The 18,468-nt window shown below is 40.0% G+C and overlaps 1 protein-coding gene and 1 long non-coding RNA gene across 3 annotated transcripts in view; one reads left to right on the forward strand and one right to left on the reverse strand.

The window, feature by feature from the left end:
- LOC132693939 (uncharacterized) overlaps nt 1-8,135 on the forward strand; it is a 38,577-nt gene extending 30,442 nt beyond the window's left edge. Inside the window, exon 3 of the long non-coding RNA XR_009617057.3 lies at nt 8,059-8,135. This is a non-coding gene — a long non-coding RNA (uncharacterized LOC132693939). The remainder of the gene's footprint in view (nt 1-8,058) is intronic.
- The window catches only part of NDUFA12 (NADH:ubiquinone oxidoreductase subunit A12), a 29,624-nt gene extending 16,398 nt beyond the window's left edge, over nt 1-13,226 (reverse strand). Inside the window, exons 1-4 of one of the 2 annotated variants that reach the window (XM_078449609.2) lie at nt 13,062-13,226; nt 12,075-12,157; nt 8,441-8,528; nt 6,234-6,373 (exon numbers count right to left, since the gene is read on the reverse strand). In XM_078449609.2, the coding sequence (XP_078305735.1) occupies nt 6,247-6,373; nt 8,441-8,528; nt 12,075-12,157; nt 13,062-13,147 (384 nt within the window). In that variant the 5' untranslated portion in view covers nt 13,148-13,226 and the 3' untranslated portion in view covers nt 6,234-6,246. Of the gene's footprint in view, nt 1-6,233; nt 6,374-8,440; nt 8,529-12,074; nt 12,158-13,061 lie in introns of those variants that run through there. The other variant, XM_060656741.3, reaches the window with a different exon arrangement.
- Nucleotides 13,227-18,468: the final 5,242 nt, after the last annotated feature.

The following is an 18,468-nucleotide window of genomic DNA, read 5'->3' on the forward strand; positions in this document are numbered from 1 at the left end:
GCAATCAGCCTGCTCCAACACTGCCCCCCCTTCCTCATTCTTCACGGCAATGACACAGATGCTTTAAAAATGTAAATCACAGGGGGCTCTTGGGTGGCTCAGTCGGTTAAGTCTCTGACTTGGGCTCAGGTCACGATCACCTGGTTCATGGGTTCGAGCCCTGTGTCGGGCTCTGTGTTGACAGCTCAGAGCCTAGAGCCTGCTTCGGATTCTGAGTCTCCCTTTCTCTGCTCCTTCCCCACTCATGCTTTGTCTCTCTCTCTCTCAAAAATAAAATAAAATGGTCAACAGACACACAAAAAGATGCCCAACATCATTAATCATCAGGAAAATGCAAATCAAAACCAAATGAGATATCATCTTAGAGCTGTCAGAATGGCTAGCAACAAAAAGATGAGAAATAACAAGTGTTAGCGAGGATATGGAGAAAAAGGAACTCTTGTGCACTGATGGTAGAAATAAAATTGGTACAACTACAGTGGAAAACAGTATGGAGCTTCCTCAAAAAATTAAAAATTAAATTACCATATGATCCAGTAATTCCACTACTGGATACTCACCCAACAAAAACAAAAACACTAATTGAAAAAGATATATGCACCCCTACGTTAAGTGCAGCAACATTTACAATAGCCAAGACATGGAAGCAACTCAAGTGCCCATTCAAAGATGAATGGACAAAAAAGATGTGGTGTACAAATGCAGTAGAATATTACTCGGTCATAAAAAAAGGAATGTGATCTTACCATCTGTGACAACAGATGGGACGGACCCAGAGGGTATTATGTTCAGCAAAATAAGTCAGACTGGAAAAGACAAATACCATATGATTTCACATATAAGTAACTAAAATATACAAAACATACAAAAAACAAAACAAACAAAAAGCAGAAATGGACCCAAAAATACAGAGAACAAACTGACGGTTGCCAGAGAGTATGGGGGTAAGGCAATAAGCGATATAGGTGAAGAAGAGCAGGAAAATAAGTTAAGTCAGTAAATAAATAAACAAATGGAACAAGCATAGTAATGAATTGTAACTGATTGGTTATAACAGGAGTTCATACTGATACAATAAACGAGTAGACTGAAAGTTTGATGAGTAATGGGATACTTAAATAACTTCAAAGTACCTCTACATAAAATGCTAATTAATTGCAAAGGGAAAACTTTAGAAAGGAGAAACTTCGCAGATATACCCTATTCAAGTGAGAAGATATCATCAGTAATGGGACTAATCAAAATAGGGTGCCACCTAATGGGACACTGCTTCTGTGAAATTTCTGCCAAAGACATAGTCTGAATCTAGTCATGAGAAAACACTTGACAAACCCACACTGAAGGACTTTCTACAATATAACTGGCCTGTAGGGGCGCCTGGGTGGCTCAGTTGGTTAAGCGTCCAACTTCGGCTCAGGTCACAATCTCAGGGTTCGTAAGTTCCAGCCCTGCATCGGGCTTTGTGCTGACACCTCAGAGCCTGGAGCCTGCTTCGGATTCTTTGTCTCCCTCTCTCTCTGCTCCTCCCCCACTCATGCTCTGTCTCTCTCTCTCTCCTTCAAAAATAAATAAAAACATTAAAAAAATAATAACTGGCCTGTAACTTTCAAAAGTGTGAAGATCATGAAAATTAAGGAAAAGTTAAAGAGACTAGAGAGAAATGTGCTCCACATGAAATGCACAATTAGACCCTCTGGCTATAAAAGACATTTGTTGGCACAACTGATGAAAACTAAATGGGATCTGAAGATGATATGACTCCTAATTTCCCGACTTTGACGGTTAAATTGTGGTTACATAGGAGAATATCCTTGTTTGTAGGAATTACACACTGGAGTATTCAGGACATCCTTTGGGAACTTACTTTGAAATGATTCATATACTTCCAACTCTTCAGGAAGTTTAGGATTGTTCCTAATTTAAAAAAAAAATTATAAAACAGATCACATCCTACTTTACCTTCCAGTGACTTTCAAAGAAATTTAGGGAAAAAAAGCCAAAAAAGCATGGCTTACCACATGTACATGATCCAGGCCCTAGCTATTTCTCCTAGTTACCTAAAATCTTCCCTGTGGTCATTCCATTCCAGCCAAACTGGCCACACTGCTGTTCTTTGAATACATGCAAATATATCTCAACAGACAGGCTTTTGCACTGTGGTTTCTACTGCCTGGAGCTCTTTGTCCCCTTCCCTGGTTTGCTCCCTCCCCTCTTCAAATGTCATTTCCTCGGGGCGCCTGGGTGGCGCAGTCGGTTAAGCGTCCGACTTCAGCCAGGTCACGATCTCACGGTCCGTGAGTTCGAGCCCCGCGTCAGGCTCTGGGCTGATGGCTCAGAGCCCGGAGCCTGTTTCCGATTCTGTGTCTCCCTCTCTCTCTGTCCCTCCCCCGTTCATGCTCTGTCTCTCTCTGTCCCAAAAATAAAAAATAAACGTTGAAAAAAAAAAAAAAAAAAAAAAAAAAAGAGTTGGACTCTTAACCAGCTGAGCCACGCGGGTGTCCTTCTAACAAAAAAAAAAAAAAAAAAAAAAAAAAAAAAAAATGTCATTTCCTCAAGGAAGCCTTTTCTAACTTCCAGAGAAGACAGCCACTCCATTACTCTTTATCTTTTTATGAATGCCAGCTTCATATTATCTTCCTTGCATTTACCATTACCTAAAATATAGAATACATTTGTTCTTCTGTCTCCATTCAATGAGAGCAAGAACTCTCATTATTTACTATTGTATTCCCAGTGTCTATAACAGTTCTAGGCATCTGGTAGGCATGCAATAGTTATTTGAACGTCACCTGGGTGGCTCCGTTGGTTGAGCATCCAAATGCAGCTCAGGTCATGACCTCACGGTTCGTAAGTTCAAGCCTCGGGTCGGGCTCTGTGCTGACAGCTCAGAGCGTGGAGCCTGATTTGGAGTTTGTGTCTCCCATTCTTTCTGCCTCTCCCCTGCTCACATTCTCTCTCTCTCTCCCTCTCTCAAAAATAAGTAAACATTAAAAACCAACCAAACAAAAAATAGTTATTTGAATAACAATGATAAACTGTTTGCTATTCGCTACTTTGTATATAATACCTGTCTCTCTAATTAAAACTGAATCGGGGCACCCTGGGAGGCTCAGTCAGTTAGGCTCCAACTTTGGCTCAGGTCATGATCTCATGGTTGGTAAGAGCCCACATTGGGCTCTCTGCTGTCAGCATAGAGCCTGCTTCAGATCCTCTGTCCCCCTCTCTTTCTGCCCCTCCCCTGCTTGTGCTATTTCCCTTTCAAAAATAAACAAACATTAAAAATTAAAAAAAAAAAAATCAACCCAACTACAAATTTACTCATGGATCAAATCAAAGGTAAGACTCCACAAATTTGGAATTCCACAATGTATTACACTTAGCAAAGAGGGGGTCTTCTTGAGAAACAAACAGCTAAACTTGTCCGACAACACTTCTCCCTACATCATAAGCCTTTAAGCTTCCCTTATAAACAAGGGTCATCAAAGGTACTCAGCCATTAGGAGGCTGCTCTCCACAAAGAAATTCAGCTTTATATCCTCAATTGTCCTCAGGCACCTGCTGGAATGATGTTATCTTCTACAGCTTTCTACCTCTTTTTCATGTGATCTCAGATCATATAAAAGAACTTGCTTGGCAGAATAGTACTTTTATCTTTTCATAGTTTTTACCACGTTATCATTTCAAATATGTTTCATCACATAATTTAAATCCGTTCCCTCCCGCACCTCCCCTCACATTCTCCCAAAATATAGACCATGAGCGCTGAGTAAAGATGAGTGCTTTGAAGGAAATAGATCTCAATCTGAGATCTGAAAGAGATAGCCACAGGTCTTCTGCATCCTCCTAGGACCAATTCCACCCCAAAACAATCAACCAAACAAATAACTTGGACACCTTACCTCCTAAAGCCAAATTCCACTTTTGAGTCCTGGGTCTCAAATAGTGCCCCTAACATATAAAATGCCCCTCAGTGAAAGTAGACAGCTCTTGATCTAAAATCACAGTCCCTTGGATCTTAAAAGAATGATACGCTATGGTAACATGTAATATCACTGCTGCTTTCTCACAATCACAGCCAATGAGTATAAAGACAATTCATTACAAGCATACCTTGGAGATATTGCAGGCTTGGTTCCAAACTAACACAATAAAGTAAATATTGCAATAAAACAAGTCAAACGAATTTTTGTTTTCCAGTGCATATAAAAGTTATGTTTATACTACACTATAGTCTATTAAGTGTACAACAGTAGTATATCTAAAAAAAAAACACAACATATGCCTTGATTAAAAAATACTTTATTGCTTGCTGAAAATACTAACCATCATCTGAGCTTTTAGGGAGTTTTTAATTTTTTGGCTCATGGAGGGTTCTTGCCTTGAAGTTGATGGCTGCTGACTGACCAGAGTGGTGGGGTGACAGTGGCGATTTCTTAAAATAAGACAACAATGAAGTTTATCACACTGATCCACTCTTCCTTCTCATTAAGGATTTCTCTGTAGCCATGTAATGCTATTTGATAGCCTTTACACACAGTAAAACTTCTTTCAAAATTGGAGTCAATCCTCTCAAGCCTGCCACTACCGTATCAACTAAGTTTATATTATATTCTAAATCCTTTGTCATTTCAACAATCTTCACAGTATCTCTGCCAGGAGTAGATTCTAGATCAACAAACCACTTTCTTTGCTCATCCATGAGAAGGAACTCCTCATCCATTCAAGTTTGATCATAAAACTGCAACAATTCAGTCACGTCTTCAGGCTCCACTTCTCGTTCTCTTGCAATTTCTACATTTACTTCCATAATTACTTTATCCACTGAAGTGATAAACCCCTCAAAATCATCCATGATCAATGGGTTGGAATCAACTTCTTCTAAACTCCTGTTAATGATGGTATTTTGACCTCTTCCCATGAAATCACAAATGTTTTTAATGGCATCTAGAATGATTGAATCCTTTTGAGAAGATTTTCCATTTACTTTGCCCAGATCCAGCAGAGGCAGCTATAGCCTTATGCAAGGTCTCTCTTAAATAATACTTGAAAATCAAAATTACTCCTTCATCTGTGGGCTAAAGATATTGTGTTAGCAGGTATGAAACATGAATCTCACTGTACATCTCCATCAGAGCTGCTGGGTAACCAGGTGCATTGACAATGAACACTAATATTTTGAAAGGAATCTTTTTTTCTGAGCAGTAGGTCCCAACAGCAGGCTTAAAATATCCAGTAAACCATGCTGTAAACAGATGTGTGGTCACTCAGGCTTTGTTGTTCCATTGGTAGAGCATAAGATTTAGCATAATTCTTAAGGGCCATGGGATTTTCTGAACAGTGAATGAATATAGGCCTCAACTAAAAATCACCGGCTGCATTAGCCCCTAACAAGAGAGTCAGCCTGTCCTTTGAAGCTCTGAAGCCAGGCACGGACTTTTCTCTAGCTATGAAAGTCCTAGATGGCATCTTCTTCCAATAGAGTGCTGTTTCGTCTACATTGAAAATCTGTTGTTTAGTGTAGCCACCTTCACTAATTATCTTCGCTAGATCTTCTGAATAACTTGCTGCAACTTTCATATCAGCACTTGCTGCTTTACCTTGCACTCTTGTTATGGAAACAGTGTTTTTCCTTAAACTTTATGAACCAAACTCTGCTAGCTTCACTTTTCTTTTGCAGCTTCCTCACCTCTCAGCCTTCACAGAATTGAAGAGGTAGGGATTTGCTCTAGACTAAGCTTTGGCTTAGGAAATGCTGTGGTTGGTTTGATCTTCTGTCCAGAACACAAAAACTTACTCCGTATCAGCAATAAGGCTGTTTCACTTTCTCATCATTCTTGTGTTCACTGGAGTAGCACTTTTAACTTCCTTCAAGAACTTTTCTTTTGCATTCACAACGTGGCTAACTGTTTGACACAAGAGGCCTAGCATTCAGCCTATCTTGGCTTTCAACATGCCTTCCTCACTAAGCTTTATCACTTTTAGCTTTTGATTTAAAGTGACAGGGGCGCCTGGGTGGCTCAGTCGGTTAAGCGTCCGACTTCAGCTCAGGTCACGATCTCGCGGTCCGTGGGTTCGTGCCCCGCGTCGGGCTCTGGGCTGATGGCTCAGAGCCTGGAGCCTGCTTCTGATTCTGCGTCTCCCTCTCTCTCTGCCCCTCCCCTGTTCATGCTCTGTCTCTCTCTGTCTCAAAAATAAATAAACGTTAAAAAAAAATTAAAAAAAAAAAATAAAGTGACAGATGTGTGCTCACTTCAGCAGCACATGTAATAAAGTGACAGATGTGCAACTCTTCCTTTCTCTTGAACACTCAAAGGCCTTTGAAGGGTTATTGATTGGCCTAATTTCAATATTGTGTTTCAGGGAACAGGGAGGCCTGGGGAGAGGAAGACAGGGGAATGGCCAGTTGGTGGAGCAGTCTGAACATAACATTTACTAAGGTCACCATCTTATATAGGTGTGGTTCATGGCACCCCAAAAGAATTACAACAGTAAGCTCAAAGATCACTTGATTACGGGTCACCATAACAAACATAACAACAATGAAAAGTTTGAAATATTGTGAGAATTACCAAAATGTGATACACAGACACAATGTGAGCATATGGTGTTGGAAAAATGGCACCGACAGACTTGCTCATGGCAGGGTTGCCTCAAACCTTCAATTTGTAAAAAACTTCTCTGATTTGTGCAGCACAGTAAAGCAAAGCATAATGAAACTAGGTATGTCTGCATCGTGGCCTTCAAACTACATCACTGATATAGGTCAATGCTCCTAATTTGTCCAAGTAGTAGAAGCTGAGAACTGGTTGTAGGTGAAATGTGATATATGTGCTTAATTCACAATATATATATTTTTAAAATTTACTTAAATTCAAGTTAGTTAACAACACAGTGCAGTACTGGTTTCAGTAGTTCACAATATACTCTTAAAAAACTGTTCTGTTCAATCAAGTAGCCTATTAATTTAAATAAAAACTTTAATTCGGTCACATTAGCTAAATTTCACAGTGTCCTGGGCCAGATGTGACTAGTGGCTACCGTATTGGACAGCACAAACATATAATATTTCTATGATCATGAAAAGTTCTACTGGATAGTGCCATATTTAGGGTGACAAATATTTTAAATTATCATTTAAAAAACAAGAAATCTCACCATTGAAATACACATTTCCACTTTCTCTTGAAAAATCCTATCTAGAAACCGTTGACCAAATTCTCAGCTGATGGAACCAGGGAGTGATGAATAGCACTGCTGCCCTCTTTGATGGAATGTGTGCTTTTCAGTCCTTTACAGTCCCCACTACTCCCTACTGTCTCACACTGTACTTCATTAACTTATGTTATATGCCTGGATTTCTAATCGAGTCTTTATAATACCCTTGAGATTATTCCAGTTCCTACACAACAGAGCCTCAAGCAGTTTCTGATGATCAAGTTCAATTAAATGAAATGTCACAGGTAACCTAATACACTTATTTCTAGTTTTCTGGTGAAATTTTCTAGACAAACTATAACAGATACCTAGAGTTTAATTATGTATCAAACAAGTGGTATTATTTTAGCAATCTATGAAACAGACAGAAGTACTTTGCTTTGAAATATTTTACACAAAATTTGATAATCCACATAAGACCATTTAGAATTTCATTTCAAAACAGATATATTATAAAATTACTTTTTAGAGACCTAAGGAATTTGAGGGCTCTCATTTTACAGATGAAAAAACTAAGCCCCAGAGAGGTTAAGGAACTTGCTTAAAGTCCAATTGCCAAATATTCAGAGTCAGAATTCGTTTTGCTTTTCCCTTCACCCATAGCCACGTGATAATGTGGCATACTGTTTTTCCCCAAAGACAGCCACACCATCATATACGCCAACGTGTAATGTGATGTTGACATGCCTCCATTAAGACACAGGGTTTATGTTCTCTTTCATTAAGCTTGGGCAGAGTTTTCAAACTGCCTCAACCAACAGAATGCAGAAACAATACAGGATAATTTCCAAGACTAAGTCAGTTAAGGCCACATGGCTTTCTGCCTGGTGCTTTCTCTTACAGCACTTGCCTGAAGCAGTGCAGGCCACTGGAGGGTGTACCAGCCCAAAGCCCCAGCTGTGCTCCCTGGTGACATCCAGCACCCGCTGCCAGATACCAAATGAACAAGTCTTCAGGTGATTCTGGTATCCAGCCTTTGAGTCTCCGACCTGACATTCTAGAGCCGAGATAAGCTAGTCTGACTATGACTTGCCTAAACTCCTGACCCATAAGAACTGAGAAATAAATGCTTGTTGTTTTAAGACCCTAACTTTTAGGGTTATTTGTTACAGTCACCGTAACTAGGACAGACGCTTTCAGATCACTGACTGTTTTACAAACAGATTTTCAATAAATATTTGTGTAATTGCCAAGCCAAATAAAATAACATGTTGACTTAGCTTACCATTCAGGGGGGACCATGCTTCCATCCACATCCCAAAACGTGTTCTTGCCATTCATTTCAGTTGTATATATAACCCATCGGTGACGACCTGAGTGGAAAGATCAACATTTGTAAAGATGTGAGGAAATAAACACAACCTTAAAAAAAAAAAAAGTATAATTCTATATCAAAGAAGACTTTTTTTTTTTTTTAATAAGAGACTTTTATGTGCTTTCACATAAAAGAAACGTTAAAGGAATAGCACCCCGGGTATATCAGTGAGGACAAGCCTCAGGAAGTGTATCGCGAGCTTTCATCAATAGCCCGGCAGCTGCCAGAGCAAAATCCCTACACTGGGACTCAGCCTCACTCTATGGGTGGGACTCAGGCATTTCCCACAGTGGAGAACTCTTGCTTCTCCCCCTGTACTGCTGCCAAGGGAGAAAGTAAAGGAATGTGTTTCCAACTGTTAAGGGTATTCAGGAAATAAACTGTTCTTCCTGAGACTGGGGCAGGAGAAATGTATTCACAGCAATCATACTTGAATTATATGTTTCCATATAAATATTTTTAAATGACCACCAGAGATCCTCTTGGAAACTGGTGATCACACATAATAAGCAAACATTATAAATGATGGTTAGATAAATAGGATAGCTCCTGTCACCAAAACAGTATGGCTGCATTTTTGATTTAACAAATTTCTGTGAAATAGTTGGGGATCTAACTACAATTTACACAACTGTTTCTTGGAGCACCTTGGTGGTTCAGTCAGTTAAGAGTCTGACTCTTAATTTTGGCTCAGGTCATGATTTCATGGTTAGTAAGTTCAAGCCTCACACTGGGCTCTGCACTGACAGCATGGACCCTGCTTGGGATTCTGTCTCCCTCTCTCTGCCTCTCTCCTGTGTACTATCTCTCTCTCAAAATAAATTTCAAAAATAAACTTTAAATAAATAAATAAATAAATAAATAAATAAATAACTATTTCTATTGGGTCCTTAAGTTGAGCATCAACCTGGATTCTAATCAATACTCTGTCACTTATTATTAATGAGTTTTAGGCAAATTTTATGAGCCTCAGTTTTTTTACCTATCAAAAGTGGATGAATACAGGGCAGTTGGCTGGCTCAGTCAGTACAGCATGAGACTCTTGAACTCAGAGTTGTGAGTTTGAGCCCCATGATGGGCACAGAGCTTACCTTAAAAAAAAAAAAAAAAAAAAAAAAAAAAAAGTGGGAGGGTGCTGCCTGGCTGGCTGAGTTGGTAGAGCATGGGACTCTTGATCTCAGGGTTTTAAGTTCAAGATCCTCACTGGATGTAGAGGTTATTGAAAAATAAAATCTTTAGGAGCAACCGGGTGGCTCAGTTGCTTAAGCGTCCAACTCTTGGTTTCAGCTCAAGTCATGATCTCATGGTTCACGGGTTTGAGCCCTGAGTCCAGCTCTGTGCTGACAGGGCACAGCCTGCTTGGGATTCTCTCTCTCCCTCTCTCTCTCTGCCTGTCCATCCCCTGCTTGAATAAATAAAAAACATTAAAAAAATCTTTAAGAAAATGTTTTTTAAAAAAATCTTAAAAAACAAAAGTAGAGGATTATACTTACATCTTAAGGTTGCTATGAAAATTAAATATCACACAGACACCTAGTTTAGCATTGGGCAAAAAAGCGCATAATATTAATTCCTTCTACCCCTCCCTTATTGCCCCTAACCCCACAAATAGAAAATACTGAATTCATCCCTATAATGGGTTTTAAGGCAATAAACAAAAAGCAATCTGCATTTACTTTACAGAATTTTCCTGGGTAAATACATAATCAACAAACATCAAGGAATGCTATTTAAATATGACCTTCTCAGGGCGCCTGGGTGGCTCAGTCAGTTAAGTGTCCAACTTCAGCTCAGGTCATGATCTCACAGTTTGTCAGTTCAAGCCCCCAATCTGGCTCTCTGCTGTCAGCGCAGAGCCCACTTCTATCCCCCTCTCTGCCCCTTTCCAGATCATGCTTGTGCACATGCTCTCTCGCTCTCAAAAATAAACAAACATTTTAAAAAGATAAAAATAGGTGCACCTGGGTGGCTCAGTTGGTTAGGCGTCTGACTTTGGCTCACGTTATGGTCTCACGGCTCATGAGTTCAGACCCCACGTCAGGCTCTATACTGACAGCTCAGAGCCTGGAACCTGCTTCAGATTCTGAGTCTCCCTCTCTCTGCCCCTCCCCACTCATGCTCTGTCTGTCTCTCTCGCAAAAATAAATAAACATGAAAAAAAAAGTCTTGTTAAAAAAGATCAAAATAGGGGCGCCTGGGTGGCACAGTCGGTTAAGCGTCCGACTTCAGCCAGGTCACGATCTCACGGTCCGTGAGTTCGAGCCCCGCGTCAGGCTCTGGGCTGATGGCTCAGAGCCTGGAGCCTGTTTCCGATTCTGTGTCTCCCTCTCTCTCTGTCCCTCCCCCGTTCATGCTCTGTCTCTCTCTGTCCCAAAAATAAATAAACGTTGAAAAAAAAAAAAAAATTTAAAAAAAAAAAAAGATCAAAATAAATGTGACCTTATCTATTAAAGGAAATACAGATTTCAAGCGCAACTAAGAGCCTCTGGGGCCCATGCCTTTGAGGGCGCTCCTCTGGCATGCCTGAGCCTCTCCCGGAAGCCACTAGGTTGCTTCTACACCATCCTGGAGCCTTCTCCCAAGCCCTGGATCAAATGGAAACAATAGAGCTTTCTGCAGAAAAAAATAAAATTTCAAGATTTGCTTCTTCCATTAGAGAAATCAATTTTGAGAATAAGTAACTAATAGTAAAGTGTAATCCAATGAGGCAGGGGAATGGGAATGTGAAGGCACATGGAGAAACCTTGGAAAAGATTTCACAGTTAGGCCATGATGACAGAGAAGAGCCTTAACAATCTCACAATATATACATCAAAATTTTAAATGTGCATACTTAGACTCAGCAATTCCACTCCTAGGAATTTATTCTTGGAATATTTAAACAAATGAATGTGGATGTAGTTACCAGCAAGTCACTGCAGCATTGTTTCTAATAGCAAAAGGTTGAAGGCAATCAATCTAAATGTCTATCAATAGTGAAGTGTTTGAAAAAATAACGATTCTTCCATACAGCTGAGAACTGTGTTGCTATTAAAATGAATGTTGCTGGACGCCTGGGTGGCTCAGTCGGTTGAGCACTGGACTTTGGCTCAGGTCATGATCTCACAGTCTGTGAGTTCAAGCCCAGCGTCGGGCTTTGCCCTGACAGTGAGGAGCCTGTTTGGAACTCTCTGTCCCAATCTCTCTCCACCCCTCCCCTACTCACTCTCTCTCTCTCAAACAAAAACCAACATAAAAAAAAAAAAAAAAAAAAAAAGAATGCTAAATTTTTTTTAAATGAAAAAACACAAACAAATATCCAAAGAATGCTGTAGATATAGCCAACTTAGTAATATGGAGAAATGGGCCATTATTTTTAAGTAAAAATATTTGTTTACACACAACATACATAATCCCATGAAATTAAAAAGAAAGTGTATGTTGGTTTATACACTCATTAAAGAAGCTCCTAGTATATTATAGGAATTTCTATATTATAGAAAACAGAGTCAAATCCAGTCTCAATCTCACTCCCATTATTTATATCAAAAAGTATTGTACTCACCAAAAAATTGCTTGTTGTCCTCATAGTATTTGTTTCCATATTTGTCTTCCCCCACTAATGTACCAACCCTCACATCATTTGCCCTGTTAATATCAAAAGAAAACATATTTTAGAATGATTCTTTGTTCAAAACACAAAATACAGTGAGTATAACAACTTTCAGTCGGTCAAGGCTGCTGCACCAACGAGAAAAATGAAGAAATCTGGGGATGGTCACTAGTTGTTCACTTCTAGCCTTCATCTCCAGGATTAAGCCACCCACTGTTGAAGAATCAAGCTTTCAGGTAAGAGCTCTAGAATCCCTACTCATGTGGCCCCCAGCACCACGTAGACAGGTAAGAGATCAAAAAAGACAGATAGACTCAACCGATATGCTTAAATTACACTAAATATACAGACGCAATATCTTCAAGTTACAAGACTACTTTTATCTATTATCCCTACTAGACCTTCAGGACTGGAGTTAGCAAAAACCCTCAGGAAATCAGGAGGCCAAAGTATTTCATCTGAAAATGATTCGAATGTCTCCAGTCTTTCTTTCGATTGTGGGTCTCCAATTCGGTTTCCGCGAACAATGTTGCTCCCCCAATTCAAAGAATGTGAGGACTAGCAGGGACCATTATGATCTTAACTGCATAGAGGAAACTGAAGGCCAGCGAAGGGAAAAACTTTCCCAAGGTCACACTGAATACTGGACAAAGCTCACTCCTCTCCAGGAAGCCGGCCGGGCAGCCCACACGCCCTCGACTCTTACAGCTCGGTCTCTAAACCTGGTTTTGATCTTGTCTCAAGGAGACAGCTCCCTCCCCCCCCCCCCCCGCCCCCCAACACACACTTCGTCTTGGGGAAGCCGGGTAGAGACTGGGTGGATTGTCCTTGACAAAAATTGCGAATTCTCCAAGAGGACCCAAGCCCAGGACTCTTTCCAAGAAACCAGCTAACTCAAGTCCAGTCCCGGAGGCCAAGAGCATGGCTCTGGCCACCCACCTGAAGAAAACTCGTAGATAGCCGCGGAGGCCACCGTGGCCGCTGAGCTGCTGCAGCCCGCGTTTCAGGACCTGCAGGAACTCCATCTTGTCCCGTAGGACCAGCCCCCCGGGTGCTACGCTCAAAGTGCACCGGGAGGAAGCGAACACTGCAGCACGGTACGGACCACAAAAAATTCCGACTCGCGCACGCGCGCGAGATACGCAGAGATGGTTCTACGCATGTGCGGGGTTGGCGCCCCTCTGCGCGATCACTTTACGGTTTTCGGAAAAACGCTCGGCCAGTTTCCCCGGGAAGCAAAGGCGCGATGAATTTTGAACAGCCGTGGGGGTCTTTATTTAGAGCGCGGGGCAGCTGGTGGTGAGCTCATGTAGACTAGGCTTCCGCAGATGGAGGTTCTTTCTATGGGGACCTCAGTTTCCTCATCTAAAAGGATTGGCTCAGGCTACTTCAGAAATTCTAGCGCAAAGATTCTTAATTTTTTTTAATGTTTATTTATTTTTGACACGGAGAGAGACAGCATGAACGGGGGAGGGGCAGAGAGAGAGGGAGACACAGAATCCTAAGCAGGCTCCAGGCACAAAGCCCGACGCGGGGCTCGAACCTACAGACTGAGATCAAGACCTAAGCCGAAGTCGGGCGCTCAACCGACTGAGCCACCCAGGCGCCCCATCTAGCGCCAAGATTCTTTAGAAACAAAATACCAATAAAGAATTCAATATTGAGCACAAATGATATTGAGTACATTCAATACTAAGTACATATACTAGCGTTGTGTCGTTGTGTAAGCAGGGGAGCGAGGAGAAGGTATAGAAAAGTATAAGGTTAAATCTGCTCTTAAGAATTTAGTTGAAAAGTTAAAATTCAAAACTTAAACACTTAAAATATATTAGAAAACTAAATCGTGCATGAGACTTAAAATTGTTAAATAATAAAGAAGGATAGGGGCGCCTGGGTGGCGCAGTTGGTTAAGCGTCCGACTTCAGCCAGGTCACGATCTCGCGGTCTGTGAGTTCGAGCCCCGCGTCAGGCTCTGGGCTGATGGCTCGGAGCCTGGAGCCTGTTTCAGATTCTGTGTCTCCCTCTCTCTCTGCCCCTCCCCCGTTCATGCTCTGTCTCTCTCTGTCCCAAAAATAAATAAAAAACGTTGAAAAAAAAAATTTAAAAAAAAAAAAAAAAAAAAAGAAGGATATTTAATGAATATTATTTATAATTTTCCAGTGGCGATTTTATGATTTTACATAATATGCTTTTAAACCTGTATTCCCATCAATTAACATTCTCCTTGATTCTCAGCTATTTGAGATGAGAAGTTTAGTACATGGGCACTTCCTTCACCTCTTCTCATTCTTTCCTCTTCCAGAATCTAGTCTGCCATATCATTTCTTTAAAAAGGTCAAGGTTTGTAAGATTTACATTCAAATCTGTAACTACAAGCTTTCATAATTGTCTATAAGAATTAAAAAATTGAAACAATACTATTTCTTGAAAGGACCAAGTAACATGAGTAGACCCAGAGAAGGGATTTAATTATATGCTATTAAATCTTTAACCTCAAAGCAGAAACTTCCAAATATCAGGATCAGATTTTTTTAGATTCCATCAATTCCTCAAAATCATGTCACATTTGAATTTGTTCAACTGTGACTTTTCATGCACTTTTTTGTTTTCAGAAAAATTCCATGTGATACATTTCTATATACATATGAGCTTTTTAAAAAACAATCATGGCCAGTTGAGGGGGTTGGAACCATAACCATCTGGGTGCACCTGGGTGGCTGTTGAGGGTGGGACTTCAGCTCAGGTCACCATCTCACAGTTAATGAGTTAGAGCCTACATCGGGCTTGATGCTGTCAGTGCAGAACCCACTTCAGATCCTCTGTCCCCCTCTCTGCACCTCCTCCACTCACACTCTCTCAAAAATGAATAAACATTTATAAAAATAAATAACCATCTTACCATTATCTCACCTCAAGAAGTTAATAATTTTTATATAATCAAATATCCTCTGAGGAGTGTTTATATTTCAGCAATTGTTTCATAATATGTATTTTTAAAGATTTTATTTTTTAAGTAATCTCTACATCCAATATGGGCCTTGAACTCACAACCCCAAGATCATGAGTTGCCTGCTCCACTGACTGAGTCAGCCAGGCTCCCCTACAATATTTTTACTTTGTCCAAATAAGGTCCATATATTGTAGCATCTTTTTTTTTTCTTTTGTGTCAAAAAACACAGCATAAAATGGATTACCTTAACCATTTTTTTTTTTTTTTTGAGAAAGGGTGGGGAGGGGAAGAAAGAGAGGGGGACAGAGGATTGAAACCCTCTCTGTGCTGACAGCAGAGAGCCCTATGCGGGGCTTGAACTCATGAACCGTGAGCTCATGAGCTGAGCCGAAGTCAGATGCTTAACTGACTAAGCCACCCAGGTGCCCTTTGACCCTTCTTAAGTGTACTGTACTTACGCTTACATACAGTTAACACTATACGCACATTGTTGTTCAGCAGATCTCTAGAAACTTTGCATCTTGCAAAACTGAAACTCTGTGTGCATTGAACAACTCCCCTTTCCCTCTATCTCCAACCCCCAGCAACCACCATTCTATCTTGTTTCTAAAAGTTTGGTCACTTCAGATCCCTGCTATAAGTAGAATCACATAGTACTCGTCTTCCTGCAGCTAGCTTATTTTACTGAGCAAAACGTCCTTAAATTTAATCCATGTTGTAGTGTATGTCAGGATTTCCTTCTTTTTAAAGGCTTAATAATATTCTATTGCATGTACATATCACATTTTCTTTATCCATTCATCTTTTGATGGACATTTCAGGTTACTTCTATTGCTTGGCTAATGTAGATAATGCTGCGATAAACATAGGAGTACAAATATCTCTTCCAGATTCTGTTTTCCAGTCTTTTGGATGGATCCCCAGCATACTACGTGTGTTTTCTGCTCTATACCTAGGGAGCCCTTCCCTAGGGTTTCTTGCTTCTTCAAATCTTGGCTCTGTCACTTACTAGCTATACTGGGCAAGTTGCTTAGCTTCTCTAAGCCCTACTTTACTCATTTGTAAAATGGGATTAATAATATTGCCTACATTATGGGATCATTGTGAGGATTAAATAAGAGTAGGCACATAAAATACTTAACCCAGCGCCTGGTATTATTATAAGTACTCAACAAACATTAGTTTGATAAATTACTTAAAAAAAATTTTTTTTTTAGACACAGCACGTGAGCAGAGGAGAAAGGCAGAGGCAGAGAGGGAGAAAATCTTAAGTAGGCTTCACACTCAGTGAGGAGCTCGATAAGGGGTTTGATTTCACAACTGTGAGATAATGACCTGAGCTGAAATCAAGAGTTGGATGCTTAACTGAGCCACCCAGGCACCCCTTGAGGCATTAAAAAAAAAATGTATGTAGGAAATAAAATTTCCCTTTTGACTGATCATTTACTTGGACATAGAATTTTAGGCTCAAAATGAATTCTAGGACATGGAATTCTTATAGAACCTTGGAAATACTGTTCCATTGCCTCCTAATATCTGCTATCATTGATAAAAGTCTTTCTGCCAATCTGATGCAGTGACCCTTGAACAACACAGGTCAGAGGTGCTGACCACCTCCCCTCCATGCAGTTGAAAATCCACATATAACTTTTGACTCCCTAAAAACTTAACTACTAATAACCTACTGTTGACTGGAAGCCTTACCGATAATATAAACAGCCAGTTAACACAAGCTTATATGTATTATATAATTTATTCTTACACTAAAGTAAGCTAGAGAAAAGAAAATATCAATAAAATTATAAAGAAAATACATTTACAGTACTGTAAAAAATTGGCATTTAGGGCGGCCGGGTGGCTCAGTCAGTTGAGTGAATTCAGCTCAGGTCATGAACTCATGGTTCATGGGTTCGATCCCCACATCGGGCTCTGTGCTGACAGCTTGGAGCCTGGAGCCTGCTTTAGATTCTGTGTCTCCTTCTCTCTCTCTGCCCCTCCCCTGCTCACACACACTCTCTCTCTCTCAAAAATAAATATTAAAAAAATTTTTTTAATTGGCATTTAAATGGACCCTTGTAGTTTAAACCTGTGTTGTTCAAGGGTCAACAATTATTTATTCCTTTGCAAGAAACTTGTTTTCAGATTTTTCTGTTTGTCTTTAAAGTTCTGAAATTTCTTGGGGTGCCTGGGTGGCTCAGTTGGTTGAGTGCCCAATTCTTGATTTCTACTCAGGTTGTGATCTCACGGTCCCTGAGTTCAAGCCCCACATAGGGCTCAGTGCTGACAGTGCAGAATCTACCTTGGATTCTCTCTCTCTCCTTCTCTCTCTGTTCCCCCCCTGTGTGCACTTGCGCGCTGTCTCTCTCACTCTCTCTCTCTCCCTCTCTCAAAATAAGTAAATGAACATTTTTTTTTTTTAAGTTCTGAAATTTCATGTAGATGTATCTTGGGCTTTTTCTGGTTGATCCTTGGTGGAATTCAACAGCATCTTTAAATTTGGAGATGTGTCATTGTTAGTTGTAGAAATTGTTCTTTTGATACTTTCCCCTATCCATTTCTGGAATCTGGATATTAGGTGACTATTTGTCCTTCTGGATCGATCTTTTATGTTTTAAATTTTTACCTGCATATTTTCCATTTCTATGTTCGCATTTTACATTCTGAGCCACTCCTTCACCTTTATGTAGCAGTCCACTAATTTGTTCCTTATGTGGGTGCAGTCAAGACTGTCTTGGTAGATCTTTTTCCATTTCAACATTTTTGTATTTGATTTCAAGGACTCTTTCTTAATGTCTGATTGCTTTTTTTGTCATAGTACTCTGTTCTGATTTTTGTCATTAGATTGATATTAGTTTTATTATTACAGAGCCAAAGAAACCTGAAGAGATATGTAGAATCCATTCAAATAATACTTTCCTGCTCATGTGAACAAAAATATTGCCAAAACCCTTCATTCTGTCTTTAACAATCTAATTTGCTGTTTAGCCCTTCCATTTTTTTTCTTTTTAAGAATGTAATACATTGAACATATGTACATGGTCAGAAGAATCATATAGGACTGCTTCCTTATGCAATTTCCAACTCCCAAAATCAATCTGGGAGTCATTTCAACCATTTAGCTGTCTATTTTGCTATTCACTAACATATTGCTAGATTACATTCTTACATTGTTTCTAGATTTTTAAAATTTTAGCTAGAAGATAAGAATTTAGGTCTTTGATAACACCACACACACACACACACACACACACACACACACACCCCACATATATTCATGTTCCATTCTCCCAATACCATTTACTGAATTTTCTGGTACGTATCTATTTAAGGGCCAATTTGTGCTTAACAATCTCTGAAGGACTTATTCCCCTCCTCTAGATACAGGAAATTGTAGAA

This window comes from Panthera onca, chromosome B4 (assembly GCF_046562875.1).
Source record: "Panthera onca isolate mPanOnc1 chromosome B4, mPanOnc1 haplotype 2, whole genome shotgun sequence".
NCBI lineage: Eukaryota > Metazoa > Chordata > Mammalia > Carnivora > Felidae > Panthera > Panthera onca.